The 23,348-nt window shown below is 41.3% G+C and overlaps 3 protein-coding genes across 3 annotated transcripts; 2 read left to right on the plus strand and 1 right to left on the minus strand.

The window, feature by feature from the left end:
* Nucleotides 1-168: 168 nt before the first annotated feature.
* LOC5513593 (dopamine D2-like receptor) lies at nt 169-3,431 on the plus strand. Its single transcript, XM_001633746.3, has one exon. It carries the CDS (start codon nt 877-879, stop codon nt 1,882-1,884), a length of 1,008 nt encoding a protein of 335 aa, XP_001633796.1. The 5' UTR covers nt 169-876; the 3' UTR covers nt 1,885-3,431.
* On the minus strand, nt 2,702-6,100 carry LOC5513594 (WD repeat-containing protein 48). The gene has a single exon (XM_001633792.3). The coding sequence runs from the start codon at nt 6,061-6,063 to the stop codon at nt 3,961-3,963; it is 2,103 nt and encodes a 700-aa protein (XP_001633842.1). The 5' UTR covers nt 6,064-6,100; the 3' UTR covers nt 2,702-3,960.
* A 24-nt stretch (nt 6,101-6,124) lies between these two features.
* LOC5513555 (cytoplasmic FMR1-interacting protein 2-like) lies at nt 6,125-23,317 on the plus strand. The gene is made up of 27 exons (XM_048733386.1): nt 6,125-6,355; nt 7,212-7,289; nt 7,496-7,779; nt 8,034-8,262; nt 8,948-9,055; nt 9,356-9,574; nt 9,896-10,009; nt 10,260-10,337; nt 10,874-10,921; nt 11,079-11,245; nt 11,880-12,027; nt 13,469-13,699; nt 15,309-15,382; nt 15,723-15,819; nt 15,938-16,014; nt 16,333-16,450; nt 17,091-17,210; nt 17,609-17,808; nt 18,113-18,200; nt 18,329-18,472; nt 18,778-18,868; nt 19,354-19,484; nt 19,809-19,881; nt 20,368-20,462; nt 21,145-21,383; nt 21,686-21,833; nt 22,401-23,317. The coding sequence occupies exons 1-27, from the start codon at nt 6,158-6,160 to the stop codon at nt 22,557-22,559; spliced, it is 3,756 nt and encodes a 1,251-aa protein (XP_048589343.1). The 5' UTR covers nt 6,125-6,157; the 3' UTR covers nt 22,560-23,317.
* The last annotated feature ends 31 nt before the right edge of the window (nt 23,318-23,348 follow it).

The raw sequence follows: 23,348 nt of genomic DNA on the forward strand, positions 1-23,348 counted from the left end.
GAGTTTGTGTTTACTAGGAAAAAACACTTGATCGCGACATATTATTTTCTCTTATTCGATATCGTCTGTTTTCACACCTTTTGTTACGCCATCTGCTTAAATTTCACATCGAGAAGTCATTTCGCATCACACGCTTATCTTTTGGCTTTCTTCTCGAGTACTTTACTAACATCGAGCAAGCAAAAAAGATAACAAAAAGTAAACACAATCTACTCACTATCAGGTGTATTCCTGGTGCTAAAATATCGCATTACCCACAAAACGCAACAAACCGACTTCTGTTGTCATTTCAGTAAGTACAAGGGTGAGAATGGAGTAGGCTGGCGTCGGCTTAAAAGAATTTGCTCGAAAAACCGCGGGAGATGTTGGCTACCTGTGGTGCCTGCACAAAATGAACCATTATCATACTATTCCAGTAGGGTATTCAAAAATTATCCACAATAGATTTACGCTGGACGGTTAATGCTAATCCTGGTGTTTCACAAGACTACATAAAAAGACACTTCGTGCCATTTGCTCGCTTCTATGGTTACACTCGATGAGTGGAATATTCAATTAGGGACACCAACAAAACGAAAACAAACAATGAAATAAAAGGCACATGAATCAACAAGGAAAGCAAGCCCGGTGCACTACTTTAGATTACCCTATTACTCTATGGCGAACTTTGCACTCTATTTCTTTCAATAGCTCAAAAGGAGACAGAAATTGCAGGGAACAGCGTTTCTGATTGGCTGTCATTTGGCGTTCGACGCGCCGTTCTAAATCACGTGACGTATCGGCGGCGCTGCACATTCAAGTAAACCACCCGTTCTCTCGGGTATCACCTTTACTCTACCTTGGAGTGTTTCAAGAGATTGATAATCCCGCCGTGGGATGGAGAACAGTACAGAATGGATTCTTGTTGCGCCGGGGTGCTTGGGGCTACAAGGGTGGAAAGGTTTTACTTACTTGAACCAAGGCCTTGTGATCGGTATTGTGGTGTTGACAATTATGGTCGGAGTTTGCGGTACGGTGGCTAATACTCTTGTTCTTATGGCGGTATATCGCACGGTGTCACTCCGCACCACTACCAACCTATTTTTGACCTCTCTTGCGGTATCTGACCTCACTATGGGCTGCGTGATTGTGCCGTTATTCGCGTTTGGAGCCGTGAACTGGCCATACCACTCTAGGTACCCTGTTTTCGGGATGACTGTAGACTTCATGCTGATGCAGTCTCTCATAGCGTCTACTTATAACTTATGTGTTATAAGCTTTGATCGGCACGTGGCTGTTAAAGACCCACTTCGTTACATGTCTATAATGACGAAGAAAAGGGTGATTACTCTCATCGCTATTACGTGGTTTGCGTCCGTGGCCTTCTCTGTACAAAGCTTCACAAACGCCAATTACGAAAAGAGACCAAAGCTGTATTTTATTCCGTCTCTGGTGGTTCCTATGCCAGCAGTGACTTTTATGATGTGGTGCTACTGGCGAATTTATAAAGAAGCGATGAGACAAAAAAGACGGATTCAAGATCATAGCCCCAGCGTTATTTTAGACGATGAAGAGCCGACAACTGTACAAAGCAACAAAAGTGAAAAGAGGGAAAAAATGAGAAAGGAAAGGAAAGCAACTATTACAGTGGCGATAGTAATTGGGACATTTCTTCTTTGCTGGTTACCGAATATGATAGTTTCTATAGTCCAATTTATTTACACTAGCATCGACTTGTGTAATGCGGTTATGATTGGAGAGTTCTGGCTCATTTCACTACCTATTTCATCCATTAACTCTGTAGCGAACCCATTAATTTATGTGCTTCGTAATAACGAATTTAAGCACGCGGTGATTGGTATTCTAAGATCGAAGGGAGGCTTAAGACAAATCGGCTGGACTTGATCAATCTATTAGACGCAATTAGATAGAAAAGGCAGGAAAAATTTTGTTTGATATTCAAGTTATCTGTTCCTTGAAATATATATTTTTTCATTTCCCCTCACGCTTAGGGAGAACAGCAAGACATCGTCCCTATTTCCCGAGCAGGATCTAAACTTCAATATCCCTATAGCGCTATTATGACAAGCGAAAATGCTAAAGAATTCCGAAAACTAAACTTTTATGAGATTAAGGGATGAACCCCGGTTCATATCACATCATTCATTTCCTTGGGGTAAAGGAATAGCTCTCTGTCGGCTATTGGAATAAAGATTTCTATTATTAAAATATAGAAGCTGGAAAGTACCTTTGGCGGGAGGTAATGTGAATGGGAAATGGTAGAGTTAGTAGAAATGCAAACTTAATTTGACTTAGATGTTTCCGGGATAAAATGGAGAAAAGTTTCTTGTGCACTTCAGAACCCGTCAAATATGAGAAAGACGAATTGATTAATTTCTTAGATATATATATCCCTAGATTTGAATTTTTAATAAAGAAGGTTTTTCTTATCTTTAAGGCGCCTGTCGAAGTAGGGGACTCCGCAATATCATTTGGTTCGTCTTTGACATATGTCTTCCAGCTTTAGTATATTTGTGATAGTCATCCGATAGTCTATTTTGTGCATTTTAAAACACTTTTTTAATTTCGCACCAAAACCCTTCTACCAACAAATAATGCAGATCTAATTACCGTATAGGATAGTTTTCCGTGGATGTTTGTCCAGTGCTAAGTACATATGCGTCTTATTACCCTGGCTAGCCCAAAGCTAACAGTACAAATCTTCATTTTGCGCTTTTTTAATAGAAAGGTGTGTACGCTCGGTTTGTTTAACACATGACATCTGTTTTATAAAAGGCTAGCTGTACAAAATATCTTTGAAGATTTGTTTGCAAGACAAACTTCGCAAACCCACTGGCTATTGCAGATAAATTCTCAATACCGAGGAACATCAGCTCTACTGTGAAAGTAATTTTTTTTTCATATTATGGATAATAAAAAGAAATATAGAGTCGCACGAATGTTCTGAATTCACCCAGTTATCATGCTGGAAATTAACTACCCCCAACTGGTACTATTTATTAAGCCTATTCTATAATGAAGTCTTATCTTCTTTGTAGGAGAAGTTCCGAAAGGCTATAACTGTGAATTAGACAATCTCTCTTGACGACGTTTGCGCGATCTCTTCTTTTGCACGCAATTAAAACTCAAATTCCTGATAGCTTTTTCCTTATTTGAAGAGTGTTACTACCGCTTTTAAATCCGTTTGTTCTCCGTTAATGATCTTCTCAACGAGGCCAATGACTAGATCATAAAATATTCAAAGCGTCCTATTTGTAGACATGCTAAAACGCTAAAAACAGCCAAGAAGGATTAATTAAAGTGCATTGGGGGAAATATTATTAGCAATGGAACTCTTATATGGATTTTGTGTGAGTAAAAAAACCTTTAACGTCAAAATATATTTTCACTTTTCTGTGTATTGATAGACGAATAAATAACTGAAAAGATGGCGATTTCGTATCATAGTTATTAATTAAATATATTTTTATGAACTCCCTTTTAACTACTAAGCCTATCCACTTTTAAAGTATCTTTTAAAGTATATTATCTGCATTTCCTTAGAACAATGGGGGTTCAAATCCATATCACTGGCTCATTAATTTCCTGCTAATGAGGCTATAACTGTTCACTAACATCACGATGTCTTTTGATGACTTAACACAAACTTAATCAGATTTTTATGAGACTTTTTGGAGATGCAAGAGATTTTAGTGATACCAGTGACACTCTTCTCTCAGAAGTGTAAAGATGCCAATAATTTGACTAGTTTTGCAGGTGTATTGCTTCAGCAATTTCAGGGGTGTTATACTGATTTTGAAAAGGGGGCTAGATGAAGTTCTTCTGTGAACTTTGGGCCCAAACTTTCTCTGTTGCATTTGAAAATGATTTTTTTTTTCATTTCAACAAGGAACGAATTCAGATTTTTTTCATTTGATGAAAATAATCCAGCATCATTTTTTTGCTGCACAAAACTGCTGTCTATTGTTTTATCAGCCGGTACTGAAGTACCAAATCCCCACCTCCCTTCCAGATCAAGTGCTTGACAGTCCGCAGGTCCATTCCTGGGTCCAATACTTGATCTTGACAAAGCAGCTCAATGCGCGCCTCAGCAATTGATGCTCTGTCTTCTTCCTCACTCTGAGGGGTATGGGGATCCTTATCTCCTGAGGGCGTTGCTGGGGCACTCCCGGAACTGGACGAACCATCGCCACCGATCACCTTATCGTAGACATGCTCAATGACTTTACGGACATGCAGCATATCACTAGCAGATAAGCGGTCTCTCTTAAGGGTTTTCGAGGAGCTTGTTGAATGTGGTTGTAGGAAAAAGGCGATTTTGTGAAACTTGGGTGTAGCACGCTTAACAGTGACATCAACCACCCATTGAGGAACTGTCTCGGCAAGTAGATATCCCTCATTCTCCCCAGATGCATCCATGGCCAACAGCCTAAAGAGTGTTCTACCTGTCCCACCACTCTCACTGAAGATAAGTGGAGTGTGATCCGGTATACTGTAGAAGCCATTACCAATGTACACCCGTGTTTCCACATTAATGTTGACATCACTGGTGCTTGCTTCTCGGCCGTCAGGATCGCCACATCCAAGATCCATTTCATCTGTTGTTACACTTTGTGTTTCTGGCCAATGCTCAAGCAGTGCCTGTAATAGTAACACTCCATAATTCACATGCTTGACATCCAGCGCCATAGGTCTCCCATCAATGATCTTTGACTGTAGCCCTGGTACATCAGTTACTGAAATCCATGAAGAGAATGCGTCACTCTCTTCTAGTGTGACAGTCAACATCCCTGTCTTGATGTCGAGACTGAACCAGTTTGGTACATAAACACTTTGAATTCTTCTCTTGATTTCCTCTTCAAAGTCAACCTGACCAAGGTCTTCTACTTTCCGTGCCTTAAGTATGTCAAACAATGCCACACAGTTATCAGTATCTTTTGTCAACACATGACGCCTGTCTTTGAGAATGTGAAACTTCTTGATGCTTGAAGCACCTTGTATTGTCATGCGTGGTGTAGTACATAGTGGCCTTGAGACAGACTCATTATATCCCAGGTCCCCTGCTGAGTGATTTTCATAACTTGGGAACTTTATCGGCCAGTTGTTGATACGGGAATTTGTGGTAGCCACCCATAGTGAGGTGTTGTCTGGACAAGACTCAAGCCGCAGAACTGGCGCTCCCTCAGTGAATAGCAAAGCTGAGCTATCGTCTCTTCGCATGTCCGTCCAGAATATGTGCTTATCCCGTCCACTAGAGAAAAACTCAGTGAAGTTATCATTAGCCAGTAAAGCCCAGACCCCCTCCTCATGGATTCGATATACTGCTACACAACGCTGCTGACCCAGAGACCACAGGCGCACGGTTCCATCAGAGCTGCCAGATAGGCACTGTTGACCATCTGAATCTATAACCACTGCTTTTACGTTATCCATATGACCTTTTAACTTCATGACCTTCTCACAAGAACGGGGATCCCATACCCGCAGAATCTTTTCTGTAGATCCCGAAATGAGAACTGTCCCTGCAGGATTCATAGCGAGGCTGTAGATGGAATCCTTCTGACCACTTAGTGATGATGTAGTTACTGTATTATTAGTTGCTGTAAGGGCTGTCAGTGTATTGACATCCCATAAGAAAATCTGCTTATCTAAGCCGCCTGATGCGACATGTTCCTTACAACTAGCATAAGCCAAAGCCTGGACGTAATCTTTGTGGGTTCTTAGAGTAGACATGCAGAAGCCCCGTGTTGCATCCCAAACTTTCACTGTGGTATCTGAAGATGCTGATAAAATTGTTTTTCCGTTGCGACAGAGCACAATGTCATTTACCCAGTCTGTGTGGTGCTCAAGCGACACCATGTAAGGGTCCTTGATTCTTTCATTGCGGACATTCCAACACCGAATTATCGAGTCCCTTCCAGCCGAATACAATCGGCCGTTACTTTTGTCGTATTGCAAAGCATTTATTCCTGATCTATGACGCTTTTCCTCCTCGTCTCGTATCACAAAAGAGACGGAAACCTTCCTTCTATGAGGTTGGTTGGGTGAACGCCTGGTCGCCATCTTGGATTCAGAGGCAAGACCTGAAGAGATCCCACAATCCTCTGGGAGTGCAGCTCATTTCCGCTTAGCTCAAGGAGGCAGCCGGGATACAAACATGGCGACCCTAGAGGAAGCTATCTGCAATGTTCGGCAGCTAGAAACTATCATTTTGCCTGACGAACAGCCACAAATCGAGGCGCCTCCGACTTCTGTTACATATACAGCTAATTTCGATACCAACTTTGAAGACAGTAAAGCTTTTATTACATGTGTAAGCAAGTATTTGGAGGAGGCCGATGTCCACAAGGGGCTGGTAGGTGTGACAGGGTCGATTTCCGACACGAATTCTTGCATTGAAATCTGCACGAATTGTACACCTTAGCGAGTTAAACATCGGATTTTATGTTAAAAGCGCTTTGAATCAATAATGTAACTTCCTAATGAATAACTCGGCGCTTCCAGGAGTCTCTGTGGCTTTGTTATCGCTATCAAATCACTTCTTGGCTTGTCGTTCGCAAGTGAAGTAGTGTTTTATCTTGATATGAATCGTTCAGCTTTTGTTTATTCATTACTACAAGTGTCTTATGGAGTTTGGTGCTGGGAGTTTCTTCTGAAATATGAATATTTTCCTATGATGATTACCAGATAACCTCATGGTATTTTCAGTGGATCAGATTTCAAACTCACCCATGCATTCACAAAAAGCATACTATCTTTACGCATCGCTTTACTCTTATATTTATTTGTTAAAATAAATTTTAAATATGTAAATAATAAATAAAAAATTTAAGACAATTATAAGAAATAACAAAAATTCCACTTTTTCCTTTGTTTATTTTTGGTTTGTTTACAAATTTACCACATCCCAGGCACATCCCTAGAGAACCGAATAGATTTGCTTTGTAGCCAGTTCATGGAAAATATTACTTCTGACTTGCCTTTACATCCACTTATCAGCTTGAGAACAATTTCTTGGGCAACAACCCACGATGTGGCATTGGCTCGGCCAGCCTACAGTCTTTGGCCACCAACAGACTAAGAGACCTTGTCACACACAAGTACTTTTCTTTATTGCTACTAGTTTAGCTTTGTGTCTCTGCTTGTAATTCAGCTGGAAGACTACAAGAGGAAGAATAAACTTGAATTATTAAATTTTTGTTTAATTGTAGATTGAGCTGCTGGAGGAAGGGGAGAAATATGCTGTTGTTCTATACACATGGAGAAGTTGTTCAAGGGCAGTGCCTTCAGTAAGTCTCTGTTACTTTTTTTGTATTTATTAATGAGCTCCCCACTCAAGTCGCAGCCAACATAATGTTTTGTGCTACTTCCTTCTACCTACTTATCCCTCCTCCCTGTTCCTGTACACACTAGAGAACATCATTATACATGTATCAAGTATTGCTATTTCAAGCTCCTACTATACTAAATTTTGAATATCCTTTTTTTTTTTCAGGTTAAAAGTGATGACCAGCCCAACAGAGTTGAGATTTATGAAAAAACAGTGGAAGTTTTGGAACCAGAGATCAATAAGCTCAAGGGCTTTATGCACTTTGCTATGACAGTTGTAACACGATTCTGCCAAGAAGTAAAGACCTTGAGTCACCCTGAACGCAGGAAGGACTTCATCTCAGAGAGATATCTTCTTACACTTGGAAAGTTCATCAATATGTTTGTTGTGCTGGATGCCCTGAAGAACATGAAAGCTTGTCTCAACAATGATTATGCATTCTTTAAAAGGTGGGTGTATATAAAATGTTTACTTTAATGGCCTGTCAAAACAAGTTTTTTTTGATAGCCCAAATGGCCTTTGAAATGAAAAAGGGTTCACTGTTTCTTATCTTTCTCTATACAAGGTATTTGCAACATTCCTGCTTTCCCAATCAATTTAGTTTTGGTCTTCAGCCCTACACTTTTAGGCTTGCTCTGCCCCCATGAAGTTTGAGATCAAATGTACAACTATATGTAATTTAGATTATACATTATTTGTACAGAGCTGACACATTTTTAAGAAGAGGCACTGGAGATGTCTCCATGATCCAGGAATCCCAGAACCTTTCGCTCTTCCTGGCCAATCAAAACAAGATTACTTATCTGCTAAAGGAGGGTCTGGAAAAGATTCCAGGCTACGAGGATGTCCTGGCCGACATCGTCAATCTCTGCTGCAAGCTGTACGAGACCAACACATATATTGTACCAAGCGAGAAACACCTACTTCTCAAGGTGTGTAATGTATACCAGAAATGTTAAAGAGTCTCATTCAGCTCCGTCTGCTTTGGTAAGATACCATGCCAGTACCAGTTACCCAGGTTACCCCTACTCTGTTATGATACAGTACCAGCCAGCACCAGTACTGGTACGACTGATAGATCAGAGAAAGTAGGCAAAATAGCATTTGACTGGTTTCGTTTGCATTTTGAATCGTTTGAAGTATAAGAACGTCCATAATCATGTGCTGAGGACCCATATTGCCACCTGTGCAAAGCCAAAGATCAGGTTTTAATGACCATTCTGCATTTTGTCTTGACAGTGCAGATTCATGCTTAATTGGATTAGTTCTGCTAGGGAGAAACAAAAACACACGTACCGTCACTGGACAAAACTAGAAACATAAACAAACATTGGTGTAGTGCGGATTGGCCCTTAGTGTATTAATCTGTATTTTAGTTTGTTAAGGCACATGCTATAAGATATATCTTTTCAGTGTAAAAGTGGCACACAGGAAAAACACATTTTTTTTATGAAGCAGAAAACACATCAGAGAACACTTTAAGCTATTGGTGTGGTAGAGAGAGAAAGAAAGTCAGCACTGACATGCTCTTGAATTCTCCTAACCACAATGTGATGTTAAAAAGTTTGTGCTGTCATTAGTAAACAAATTCTATTTGTGTAAATACATATTTTGTAGGTTATGGGTTTCACAATATTTCTGATGGACAGCAAAGAGCAAGGCAACATACTCAAGATGGACCAGAAGAAGAGAATAAGCATTTCAAAGATTGACAAAATGTTTAAGGTACTAAAGCAAACAGACAGAGTGAAGTTTGAGACTTCACTTATAGCTATGAGACGATTTGTAAACTTAAAGACTGATTACAGTACAGTAATTCCAGCTAAACGCATGTGTGCACAGCATGTCAGTTACTGTGGTAGATTTGTCGAACAAACTGAACAGGTGCACGCACTACATTCTTGTGTAGTGGAATCTCCTTTGAAGTGTATTCCCAATTATTGGGTATTATAAGATATCCTTTCTTAAAAAAAGGTTCTGAGCATACTTCTATCTATCATTATATTTACTCCTTTCTCACTGCAGCAATTGCCTGTGGTGCCGTTGTTTGGAGACATGCAGATTGCACTTGCCAGCTACCTCAAGATGTGCCCTCACTTTGATGTGATGCGAGATAAGTGGACTTGTACAGCAGATAATGCTGATGAGAAGATTACGCCTCAGTACAACCTGACGACCAAGATGGACACTATCAGAGATGAGCATGTCCGTTTCACTAGCGAGCTGGCACGATACAATAATGAGGTAATACCCTATGTACAAACTCTGTTACATTGCCACTCATTCTTTCTTTCTTGGTTACACTCAGAGTGTTATAAAAGGCCCGCTACAGTGTCATGAGCTAGACTTTTCTGATGGTGCCCTTGTGTATCTTTATAAAACAAGTATAATAAGACAAGAGGCCACCACCCTTTCTTGAAAGCATCACAGCTTTGTGGTAACAGGTATAGATTAAAACAGTTCTGTGTCACAAAGACTTTTGAGAAGAAACCTGATTATCTGTTTTTTATACTATGTGATAGCACTATGTGTTGATATACAGTATGTATTTTTTTCTCTTATCAGATGATCACATCAAGCAGTAATCCAAGAGATGACAATCAGTATAAGGAACTCACAAACTTGGCTCTTAGAGGACTTCAACTCTTGTCAAACTGGACGGCACAAGTTATGGAACTGGTAAGTGATAGCATGGATAACAAAATTCAATAAGAACAGAACATTTGAATTTCGCATTTTTGGAAAAATGTATTCAAATGTTACCCACCCCCGAACCCAAGTAACCCTGTAAAAACCTTAAAATCGAGCCCTGATAAGAAATTTAATTAACATATTGTTGGTGGTCACTGTAACGTAGTATATCTGTTATTAATTGTTTTGTTATATCTGTTATTTTGTTTTGAACTGGCATTTTTATATTAATCTTCAGTATTCATGGAAGCTGCTGCATCCCGTGGACAAGTATGCTAATCCACAATGCCCAGATGATGCAGAGGAGTATGAACGAGTCAGTATTACAGTGCGACCAATATCAAATGTGTCTAGTAAGCTTAGTATCTCCACTTAATCCACAATGCCCAGATGACACCAATGAGTATGAACGAGTCAGTATTTCAGTGCGACCAATATCAAATGTGTCTAGTAAGCTTTAGTATCTCCACTTAAATTCAATACTCTGCCTGAGAGTCTGCCCTGAAGAAGTATTCCAGAAGAATTCCAGTTTTTGGTGTATTGTATTCATTCTTCTGGTTCACGAACACAACTATTTGGCCTTTTTGTATTTATCGACTCAAATTCAGATGACTTTGTCAACAATGTGTAGGAACATTCAAGTACAGTAATCAACTGATGTCTAAATGTTGATAACAGTCTTGAAGCATTTATCTGGTATTCTGAAGTTAGTTTTCAAATATTTTAACTTATTTGACATTCAAAAATTATATTTGTATAATTTTTAATTTTGTATTAATTTAATGGTACAGTATCTGATTAAATGATTCCATTCTGTTAAAATTTACATGCTTCTATTCTTTTGATATCCAGGCCACAAGATACAACTACAGTAGTGAAGAGAAGTTCAACCTAGTTGAGGTACAGTTATTTTCTCACTCTGTAGACATTCTACAGTGTGAGATACTTGTGGCATGGTAAAGGGGTGTGCTCTTTTTTCCCTATCTCTGTTGTATAATTGTTTTTGTTTTTTTTATACAGTTTTGCAATATTGCCTTGTGTATTTCTATTGCCATAGGTGATTGCTATGATCAAAGGCCTGTACGGCCTGATGTCCCGGCTAGAGCCAGTGTTTGCTGAGGCAATCCGGCACTCTGTGCACACAGATTTACAGAACTTTATCCAAGTCACACTACGAGAGCCAATGAGGAGGGCTGTCAAGAAGAAAGCTACAGTTACAAAGACGTAAGTTTAACTGCTGAATGTTGACAAATATTCCAATACTTCAATAGTAGTCACAATCCACAACTTCTAATGCTGTAAATGATCTTATGATGGCCCCCTATCTAAAGAATGCCTCCTTTGTAATGAACACCCCTACTAGGCTTACAAGTTTGTATTGAATGCCCTTCTCTAACAAACACCCCCCCCCCTCCCCCCCCTCTGTTAAACGCCCCTCCCAATCTCCCAGGTTAAAAACAAACAACAGGAATTCTGGTAATATAAATCAAATTCATTTGCCTTCTTCTTGCTTAATCAACACTGGTAAGCTAGTATCGCTTGTTTAATGTCAAGAAACGCAGGCAAATTTAGCCTTTTCCTGACTGTAATTAGAACCCCCTGCATTTGGGTGTATTATATTACACCTCCTATCTAGTGAATGTCCCCCTCACTCCATTGAAATTCAAGAAACGCCCCTGGCATTTATTGAATCATTTACGGTAGGTTGTAGTTAGCAGAAGGGCAGTCCCCTTGCTGCAGAGTCAACATTTTAGACAGATAATGCTTCCCCTCTCCCAGAAATCCTCACAAGGAATTTGTACGAAACTCCAAGATGGTATTATACTGTACACCAGCTGTATTTCAACATTTTTCTCAGGGTATTGAAGTCCATACGTGAGACTGGCGGTGACTGGGCAGATTCTTTTTTTGGTAACAATGATCCTGCTTTGAAAGGAGATAAAGACCCAAAGAATGGAATCCAGATAAAGATCCCAGAGCGAGATGTAGGGCCTTCAAGTACCCAGGTAAGGTGAAATAAGGGGCAGGAAGGCGGGGTCCCTGTATAATTCTATTTTCAATACTTGTTTCCACATTTCAAGATCATCCACTGTATGTATTGTATGCTCGAAAGGAACAATCCTTACCTACAAGTCATGATTCATAGATTTTTAGGAGCATAGATAATCACAGCAACCCTAGATTTCAATATGCGCATTTCGCAATGTGCCCCTTTTGCAATTCATGAAATCAGAAAAAAAAAACACCCCTGTGAAAGGGAGATGGTTACAGTATGGTTACTATTTTGGGTCTCAAAGGATGTTGGGTGTGTTGCAGCCTAAGCTCATATTTGATAGTACAGTACATACAGTGATGACTGAAATTCTTGCAACATTTTCTTCGACAACGCGGCGACTGCATCCAAGATATTTCAGCAAACCACATTCGGCCGCGTTGACCACAGTTTTATGAATATAAAACACCTAATGGTATATAAAACATAATAATAAATATGAAAATCTGCAATTAAGTACCGTGTAAGAGCTGAATGTACTTAAGGATTGATTTGATTTACATTATAAATACTGTAGTATATCAAGAAAAGTCTGTTTGAAGTTCAGTTGGACTGCACACATGAAAGAAATTACTTAAAGCCTCATTTTCACCAGTTTACTTCAGGAGGTCCGACGGAAACCTCAACCGTTAAAAGACAAAAGAATCTATTAAAATCCGAGATATTAAACAGGCCATCCGCTCTAAATTATCAATCACATCCTCAAAGAAACTTCCAATAAACACAATGCTTTCAATATTTTGAAATATTTTTCACGTTTTCCGTTAAAAATCATCGGAGATTGTTACGTAATCGACCGGAAGTAAACTGGTGACAATGCGGCTTTAACTACTGTAACTGAACAATTTGAACTTCAATCGAAACCACAGACAACTGCTGAAATGTGGTTACTGAGGTTACCGTGGTCGAATGTTGCAATAATTTTAGTCAACACTGTATGTAAAGGAGTGCAAACCTGTCTTCATATAATTAATTAAATAACATATAACTGATAAAATGTTTAGATTTGCATTACAATAGGTTTTTCTAGAATTGTATGTCATATGGCTACAATCTACAGTAGTAGCAGCAGTGTCTAAGCAATAAAAACGAGAAGAGGGGGGGGAGTCATGTGCTCTTGTCTTTGGAAGAAAACTTCTCAAATATAAATAGGTATCATAAGATTTGATTGGCTTGACATTAGGCTTTTCTAGCATTGTATGTCTCATTATATTGCAATTAAGATCTAGTTATATATCAATGTCATTCACCTTAATACTAAAAACTATCCTGGATGGCAAGGCATAAATGCAGCAGTGTCTAAACAAGCTGCCACTGTACCGTGAGATACTGCAGTGTACATAATGCTGTTTGGTGACCCAAACCTCTAAGCTTCATTGTAATTTTCCTCCTAGCTGTACATGGTTCGCACAATGCTGGAGTCCATAGTCTCTGAGAAGGGTGCCAAGAAAATGCGAAAAGACCTGGATAAGGAACACATTGATGCCATCGAGACATTCCTAAAAAACTCCTTCTTCTTCTCCGACCTGCTCCGGTTTGGTGAAGTACTGAGAGAGTGCTGCGATCTGTCGCAGCTGTGGTTCAGAGAGTTCTACCTTGAGCTCACCATGGGTGCTAGAATACAGGTGAGTACCAGGGACGTACCATGGGTGCTAGGATACAGGTGAGTACCAGGGACGTACCATGGGTGCTAGAATACAGGTGAGAACCAGGGACGTACCATGGGTGCTAGAATACAGGTGAGAATCAGGGACGTACCATGGGTGCTAGAATACAGGTGAGTACCAGGGACTTACCATGGGTGCTAGAATACAGGTGAGAACCAGGGACGTACCATGGGTGCTAGAATACAGGTGAGTACCAGGGACGTACCATGGGTGCTAGAATACAGGTGAGAACCAGGGACGTACCATGGGTGCTAGAATACAGGTGAGTACCAGGGACGTACCATGGGTGCTAGAATACACGTGAGTACCAGGGACGTACCATTGGTGCTAGAATACAGGTGAGTACCAGGGACGTACCATGGGTGCTAGAATACAGGTGAGTACCAGGGACGTACCATGGGTGCTAGAATACACGTGAGTACCAGGGACGTACCATGGGTGCTAGAATACACGTGAGTACCAGGGACGTACCATTGGTGCTAGAATACAGGTGAGTACCAGTGACGTACCATGGGTGCTAGAATACACGTGAGTACCAGGGACGTACCATGGGTGCTAGAATACAGGTGAGTACCAGGGACGTACCATGGGTGCTAGAATACAGGTGAGGACCAGGGACGTACCATTGGTGCTAGAATACAGGTGAGTACCAGGGACGTACCATGGGTGCTAGAATACAGGTGAGTACCAGGGACGTACCATGGGTGCTAGAATACAGGTGAGAACCAGGGAGGTACCATGGGTGCTAGAATACAGGTGAGTACCAGGGACGTACCATGGGTGCTAGAATACAGGTGAGTACCAGGGACGTACCATGGGTGCTAGAATACAGGTGAGTACCAGGGACGTACTATGGGTGCTAGAATACAGGTGAGTACCAGGGACGTACCATGGGTGCTAGAATACAGGTGAGTACCAGGGACGTACCATGGGTGCTAGAATACAGGTGAGTACCAGGGACGTACCATGGGTGCTAGAATACAGGTGAGTACCAGGGATGTACCATGGGTGCTAGAATACACGTGAGTACCAGGGACGTACCATGGGTGCTAGAATACAGGTGAGAACCAGGGACGTACCATTGGTGCTAGAATACAGGTGAGTACCAGGGACGTACCATGGGTGCTAGAATACAGGTGAGAACCAGGGACGTACCATGGGTGCTAGAATACAGGTGAGTACCAGGGACGTACCATGGGTGCTAGAATACACGTGAGTACCAGGGACGTACCATGGGTGCTAGAATACAGGTGAGAACCAGGGACGTACCATGGGTGCTAGAATACAGGTGAGTACCAGGGACGTACCATGGGTGCTAGAATACACGTGAGTACCAGGGACGTACCATTGGTGCTAGAATACAGGTGAGTACCAGGGACGTACCATGGGTGCTAGAATACACCAACATGGCAATATATTTGGATTGAAATGACATTAATCTACAATATTTCATTCCTTTTTTTAAGCCCCCAGAGTCTAACTCGTCCATACGGTTTATACAGTAAGCTCCCTCCTCATCTTATGTGGTAATACAGCATAATTTTTTATAAAATTTCCCCCCTTGCAGTTCCCAATTGAGATGTCTTTGCCATGGATCCTAACGAACCACATCCTAGAGAGTAAAGAACCAAGCATGATGGAGTAAGTAAAAATGTTTTACATTGTATTACATTGAAGAGTTTTGCAATACTGTAGCTCGCGATTGTTTTTTATGTCAATGATGTGGAAACCATGCTCTATACTTTACAATGGTTACTGGAAATCCCTGAATCTTCTCTGAGATGAAGGCTGTGTCTCTCTTCACACTATAATTAACCTGTACAGGGGAACATAGGCAATCTGTAGTAGCTGTGACAACAGATTTACCAGCCCTAATGATTTTAAACTGCAGTCTTTATTTATACTGAAGTGGAGTCAGTCGTATGTATTTTTATCTATTATCTCTCAACTTGATCGTCTTATCGTTTGATCTTTTGTGTAGGTATGTGCTGTACCCACTGGATCTGTACAATGACAGCGCGCACTATGCTCTAACCGAGTTCAAGAAGCAATTCCTCTACGATGAGGTAGAAGCCGAGGTAAGTCCTCTCTTCTCTCCTCTCTCCCTAACCTCTATAATCCCTTCTCTTGTCTAACGCACTGTGTTGAAATGATTTGCCATTTCTCTGAGAAGTCAATTATATTGTATCTTTTCAGGTCAATCTTTGCTTCGATCAGTTCGTGTACAAACTCAGTGACCAAGTGTTCTCTTACTACAAGTACCAAGCATGCAAGTTAGTACAGTAGAAAAATAGTCCATTAACGCTTGCTAATCACCTTTTACAATAACAGAATACGATCAGTTTGGATCAGTTCAGACTCCAGACGTCCAGACTCCCCTAGGGGTACTTAAATGCACAACCCAAAAGGCTAAGTTCTTTATAGGGTTCCGACACGGATATCTGCGCATATCTGCGCAACATAGATCACGTAACATAGCTTCTCTTAAATATTTTCCCTGTAGTAAATTGGCGTGCCCATTGTTTCTGTTCTGTTGTAGTGAACAACTTGTACTTAAACTAAATCCTGTTTTGTTTGGTACTTTTTTGTAGTATGTTTTTAAACAAGCGGTTCAAGGCCGAGTGTGCAAAGAACGGCATCAACCTGACCACAGGCCGTGAGATGCGAGCGAACAGATACGAGTCACTTCTACAACAAAGACACGTCCAGGTATGCGAGACTTGCGTCACACTCCCGGCGAAACATCAAGATTGGAGGGGAAATAACTGTAGACTATTTTTAATTGTTCCCCAAGTTGACCACGTTTTGTTATATGTGCAGCATAAATAAAAAATGTATCTTGCCAACAAGAAATTGGCATTGAAGACCTAATGGGGTGTACACAAAATATCTTAGAGAAAATTTAACTTCGGTTCTGACAAAAGAGTTTGTAGTAAATATTTTAACATTGAAATTAAGATATATTACGAAATGGTAAAATATGAACCAAGATGCTTAAAGGGTCCATTTTGGTGACTCGTTGTTTCCACTTCTGTTAGTAACTGAGCAATATAGCAACTCTCTGTCTTATACCTCCTTCGGTCTAAAAGTAAAAGTTTACTTTTTGTGTTCTCAGCTGCTTGGCCGGTCCATCGGCCTTAACAAGCTGGTGACCCAGCGCCTAAATGGCTTCAACTCTCTGTCTTATACCTTCTTCGGTCTAAAAGTAAAAGTTGACTTTTTGTGTTCTCAGCTGCTCGGCCGGTCCATCGACCTTAACAAGCTGGTGACCCAGCGCCTAAATGGCTTCAACTCTCTGTCTTATACCTTCTTCGTTCTAAAAGTAAAAGTTGACTTTTTGTGTTCTCAGCTGCTCGGCCGGTCCATCGACCTTAACAAGCTGGTGACCCAGCGCCTAAATGGCTTCATGACAAGGTCCCTGGATTACGCAATCAGCAGATTCGAGAGCGGTGATCTGTGTGGGATTGTGGTAAGAAAACTCGTGCAGTTTCAGTTAGAGCTTCTACTGCGCAGTTGACGATAATGATGTAAAAGATATTGTAGTTCACTGCAACTATTGACGCTTTAAAGCTGAATTGCAGTTTGGAGCTAGCGTATATCCCTTGAAAACGTGATGTATCTTGGCTACTGTCGTGGCGCGCATTATCGGGCCTAGGCGTTTATAACTTCCTCAAGGGAGATTAAAAAACGAATTACCCTTGAAGAAATGACTCAAAACTAGTAAGTACAAAACTCGAGATCTGTAAAGAAGAATGACGAGATTCACGTCTTTGTTTTTGTTTACATTTGATCATCAGTGATGTTATCAGCCTTACTAAATTAAGATTTCATTGTACCAACTTGGTTTTACCATAATTATCTCTAAAGGATCTCGAGAACCTTCTGGCAGTGAACAAGTTGACACACCAGCTGTTGAGCAAGCACCTGGCACTCGTGCCTTACGAGACCATGGTACGAGAGGCGAACCACTCGGTATCCGCCCCATACGGACGGATCACGCTACACGTGTTCTGGGAACTGAACTTCGACTTCTTGCCAAACTACTGCTACAACTCGTCCACAAACAGGTAGAGTCAACTGAAACTTCTTGGATATGTTTCTCTGTCTTGTAAGTAGACTGCATATCAAGTGCAAGGGGCTGGCGAAACGTCACAACATTTTTGGGTATTGGCTTGCTGGAAGCGGATAGTAACGAATCAAAGATTGCTAAGTGGATCTGATCCTGCATATTTTAATCCAATCCCGTCTCTCGCGAGAGAGGAAGAGCGAGGCTAACTGTGCAATAACAGGTCCATATTGTATGCGTTGTTTTTCATCAGAAAAGTCTGATTTAATTTGCTTTGTTTTCATTTACACTTTGCTTGTTTTCAGATTCGTCCCGACCACCTTGTCATACGTGGATAAGGTTCCGCGTGAGGCTGCACCAAAGGGAGCCCATCATTTCTTCTATGGCACCAAGGTGCGTCCCAAATCCCCCTTCCACAGGACCCCCACGCTAAAAATGGACTCTCCCGTTCCATGTTACATTTCCGTTTCAAGGTTCACTCCTTGCTGAATAAGTAAAAATCCGACATTTTTTCTTTGTAGACTCAGAACTCGGTGTTCAATTCCATCAACTCGCTGTACAGTAATTTCTTCGGCGATATTCACTTCGGCTGCTTGGCTCGCTTGCTTGGCTACCAGGGCATCGCGGTCGTCATTGAGGAGCTGCTCAAGATCGTCAAGAGCCTGGTAACTAGAGTTCGCCTGAATCTAGATTGGCCCTTGCCGCGACGTACAGTAGAAATCCCTTGTTTGACACAAGTGCCACACTAGATGGTTGAACCCCGCTTTATCGGGATCGAATTTCCAGTTATCTTGAACTATTATTTGTCTCTTTTGATAGTTCGAAATTTTATGCTTTTCTGTAGTTATCTGTGAACCAGTACGCCATGGTACATATATCGAGCACTTGAATACATAAAAAAGAAATAGCCACCATATGCCGCGTATAATAAGCAGCTCGGTGTTAAAGTAAGGTGTTCCTCTGGGTTCAGTTCCAGGGCCAGATCCAGCAGTACGTTGCTCAGCTCATTGAGGGTATGCCTAAGAAATGCGGTCTTCCTCGCTACGAGTACGGATCGACAGGTACCGCCTTTCCGCAAATTTGATATTATGACCAGTTTGCCTGATATCCATCCAAGTCACGTTAGAAGTATCTGGGTTACTTGCTTATCAGCCAATGGATTTGAAGCTATGCATGACTAGTGTTAGCGTGTATATGATAGCGTTACAATTGTGGTCTGATTGACATATTTTTCAAGTGAATGTAACGCTCTGGTGTTGCGTTACGTTAAAGTATAGTACTTGACTAAGAGATGTTCCACCATGTCCAGCCAGTTAGTAGGTAACTAAAAGTTGCGGAAAGGTTTACTGTTACTTGCTTGGTCACGTCCAGATACTGCCTTACATCCATTGTGTGACAATTCCGTTTTATTTTGGGTCTCGTAAGTCTTGCGTAGCGCGAACAATTGCGTGACCCTAACTATTGCGTGACACTATTAATTGCATGACTTTAATCATTGCGTTGCACTTATCATTGCGTTACACTTATCATTGCGTGACGCATGCAGGTGTGCTGGAGTACTATCACGCCAACCTGGAACCCATCATGCAATATCCTGAGCTGCGTGTCAATGTCTACCAGGGCTTCCGGGAGATCGGTAATGCCGTGCTGTTTGCACTACTCGTGGAAATGCAGCTGGTGAGTTAAGTTCGGCTAACACGGCCAGTGATGGTCCCATACCCCTAGCACCTCAAGAATTGTAACATACAAAAGGTTGGTTCACACGAGAGGTGTTGAACGTGTACCTGCTTTGCCTCTTGTTCAATCTTAAGATGATCACAAGACCATTTTTTTTCCTTAGTAATAATTCATTTTACAAGGGTGTGGTTTCCCTATTGCCCCCACCCTCCCCTCCCCTAAAAATGTCCTTGGCCACTGATGCCCCATGCTATATAAACACAATCAATACAGAACATGGAGTTATCTTCTCCAACTCGCAAGTGACATGTGGCGTGTGTTTAGTCTCAGGAAGAAGTGATTGATCTTCTTCATGCTGCTCCATTCCAAGGCATCATCCCAAGACCCTACCTTAAAGGTATGTGACAGTCGACATCGTTATCGTCCTCATCAAGGTCATCACCATCACCTTTTTTCTTCATCACCATCTCCATACCTTTTTTCTTCATCACCATCTCCATCACCTTTTTTCTTCATCACCATCTCCATCACCTTTTTTCTTCATCACCATCACCATCACCTTTTTTCTTCATCACCATCACTATCACTTTTTTCTTCATCACCATCTCCATCACCTTTTTTCACCATCACCATCATTATTGTCGTCGTTATGCCATCATTGTCGTCATTTTTATTATCATGTCCTCATAATCGCCACCCTCTTCTTCACCACTACCATCATCACCTACATCACAACCACTATTGTTGTCGTTGTGCCATCATCATCATCATCAGCAGCAGCAGCAGCAGCATTATCCACCAACAACATCACCTTTGCAACCGCAATTCATGTTGTCTTTATCAGCATATGCATGTTTAATCTGTATAATATTTGTGTTTTCAGAGGGAGAGAAAATCGAAGGCAAGATGAAAAAGCTTGAGACTCAATACAACTCACTTCAAGTCGTCTCAATCGTTAACCGTCTCGGCACCAAAGAGGTGAGATCAAATATTTACTGCAATCCTTGAACTTTTTCCCACTGCGCCACTTAGCCCTCCAGTCCCTCATGGGTCGTCTTTACCCACACAACGTCATCTATTGATATGGAACTGGTGCACATGACGTGACGGAAAAGCATGACTTAACGCTTCAAATAAGCTCATTTCAGATCTAATAAGGCGGACAATTTCTCTAAGTACTTAGTGAATAATAGCAAACAAAATATTACATGCGACTTTTTTTAAATTGATGCGACTTTTTGTAAAGTGTCATTGAAATTTGAGCTTCTCGTCCCTGAGCTCATACATAGCGTAAGGATGATCAAGGAAAAAAATATCTTAAAAAGCAAAAATCTGGATATGTGCATTTCGGCCTCACGTTATTTTTGTTTCAAAAATCAGTCCGGAATACAAGGAACCGATGGCCATTGTAAGAAATTGTATCTTCTTTCTCTATCTCGAATTGCGAATTTTCCAGGGTTTTTTTTTGTCATGTCATACGAAAGTAATGATGAAAATAACAGACAAAAAAGAAAAATGAATGAGAGAATAAAAACAGTAAATACATAGAAAAACTATGAAATAAATAAAAAGATTGTCCTCTCTATTATAGTCTGTTTCTGTTAACCTAGCAATGCCTGCACACGAGCCACCGTTTGCTAATGTGAATTTCCCCCAACAGCAAGTAATGAATGCCAAGGAAGGTGATCTACTGACCAAGGAGCGCCTGTGTTGCGGGCTCAGCATCTTTGAGGTCGTCCTACGTAGGATCAAATCGTTTCTGACATCAGATCTGTGGAAGGAGCCGGTCCCTGTGAACGGCGTCATGAGCATTGACGAGTGCCGGGAGTTCCACAGGCTGTGGAGTGCCATTCAATTCAATGTTTGCCAGCCGTTGCGCCCGGGAGAGCTCACTGTTGAGTAAGTCTCACAGCTCATAGCTGCATGTTCTTGTTTGATAAACAAAGTTTGCATAACTTGGTTATTACGCATCTACTATGTCCTATCTATTTTTTGGCGGCCAAAGAGTGGGTTATTACTTATTGTTGAATTTTTAAATTGTATGCTTTCTCCCTATGATACCTTGACTGCGCAACCATACCCCCCTCCCCCCCTCAGGCAATCCCGGTAACGCGCGTTAATGGGACGTGGTTGTGTGTTGCTAACCCTGAATTTTGTAAGTAATAGTAATAGTGTGTGTTTTACTCCATCTTGTTTTACAGGGAATGTTTTGGAGAGGGTCTCAACTGGGCAGGCTGTGTGGTCATTGCGTTGCTGAATCAGCAGCGGAGGTTTGAGGCGCTGGATTTCTGCTACCATATCATCAAAGTTCATGAGGTGGATTCCAGAGACGAGGTGGTCGCCGGCGTGGTGAGTTTAAAGCACATATGGCTCTACGAGCCAAATTGTGTGTGATAAAAATGCGGTCTTTTGGTATGCCGCACTCGAGCGTCGCGACCGGTGGAACAAAGCGAGGGAGCAGAAAGGTTAGACGGAAAGGACCGGGTACCCAAAGACTGCATAGCAAAGGTTTCTATAGGGTTTTAGCCTCGTGCAGTTACAAATCTTCGCCCGGTGTTTTCTACTGAACGCCTACATTCTTGCTACATAGTCTAGGATCCCGTTGGGTTGTTTCTTTAATTATTATTTCTGATCCAACAGCAGCCTAGTCCTTGGCGTTCTTTTCTAGATTCCTGTCCTATTTCGGGTTTCCTGTGGTTGACGATGTGACGTCACCCGAGGCCCTTCTTAAAACTCTCGTTTCTCTTTCTCTTAGTTGGCTATCCCCAGTCCCTTGTTCACGACCAACCACAGGAATACCGAAAAGAACGCCATGGAGTTGGCTGATTGAACAGTAGTATATCGGGAAGTTCATTCAAAGATTGTCTGCTCTTCCTTAATCGCATGTTGTTGTTTTTCTTTTCTGTTTGTTAACAGGATCTGAAACGTCTGGTACAGCGCGCTTTGAACTTCAAAGCTCTAAACAGTCAGATCTTCGCCATTTTGAACAAGCACCTGAAGTCCGCTGACGGACCCGTGGAACACGTGCGCTGCTTCCAGCCCCCCATGCCCCAGACATGCGCGTCACAAATATGACCTCGTCCCGAATGATGCACGATAGTCCGCTTGAAGGGCCTGTAGAGGGCCTAAAAAGCCCCACGCTTCAAAAAACCGCGTCCAAAATTGTAAAACACATGCATCCAGACCTACGCATTGTCATCCTTAGAGTTATACAGGCCATGCCTCTCGATGGTTTAAGAATTGTGCAATATTTCCCTGTCTTTGTTATGCAGGTGAAATATATGTTCAACCGACACCCATCATGCGTGTGTTCTTTGCCACGCGAATTCCTGGTCAATTGACTCCACAATTGTTCCACACGAACAAGGCAAAGCATTCGTTGATAGGATCACAGTGGCCATGCTGTGCAGACTTTTTCAAAACGAATCCACGATATTCGACTCATATCTAGTGTTTGTATAGAAATATCCGATCCACGGATACTGACGCACTCACTTTTGTTAATATGCCTGTTGACAAAATATTAATACTGTTTGCATTAATTATGGCACGATGTCACGCCCCAATCTACTAACCCCCATTTCCCCGTTTCTAAAACCTTAGGTCACCCTTGTGTGCCCTTGTGATAGACGCAACAATTAAGAGATTTAGCTCTGATAAAGGAGCAAAATAGGGAGAAATCAAATAATAACTATGTAGTTAGAGCTTTATGGCATACAATACGCACAAAGACATGTGGGTACTTTATAGGCAAAATTAAGAAACCAAGCAAAAATATACCATTTTGTACATAACAATATTTTCATAGTTATAAATAAATAGAGTGTCTCTTATTCTTTGACTTTTTTCTGTGTAAATTAAATT

The sequence above is a fragment of the Nematostella vectensis genome, chromosome 10, assembly GCF_932526225.1.
Source record: "Nematostella vectensis chromosome 10, jaNemVect1.1, whole genome shotgun sequence".
NCBI classification, from domain to species: Eukaryota; Metazoa; Cnidaria; class Anthozoa; order Actiniaria; family Edwardsiidae; genus Nematostella; species Nematostella vectensis.

Coding starts and splice junctions, on each gene's coding strand:
- LOC5513593 (XM_001633746.3), top strand. CDS start 877: ATGGAGAACAGTACAGAATGGATTCTTGTTGCGCCGGGGTGCTTGGGG.
- LOC5513594 (XM_001633792.3), bottom strand. CDS start 6,063: ATGGCGACCAGGCGTTCACCCAACCAACCTCATAGAAGGAAGGTTTCC.
- LOC5513555 (XM_048733386.1), top strand. CDS start 6,158: ATGGCGACCCTAGAGGAAGCTATCTGCAATGTTCGGCAGCTAGAAACT. Junction 9,575..9,895: donor TGGCACGATACAATAATGAG/GTAATACCCTAT, acceptor TTCTCTTATCAG/ATGATCACATCAAGCAGTAA. Junction 13,700..15,308: donor CCATGGGTGCTAGAATACAG/GTGAGTACCAGG, acceptor CCCCCCTTGCAG/TTCCCAATTGAGATGTCTTT.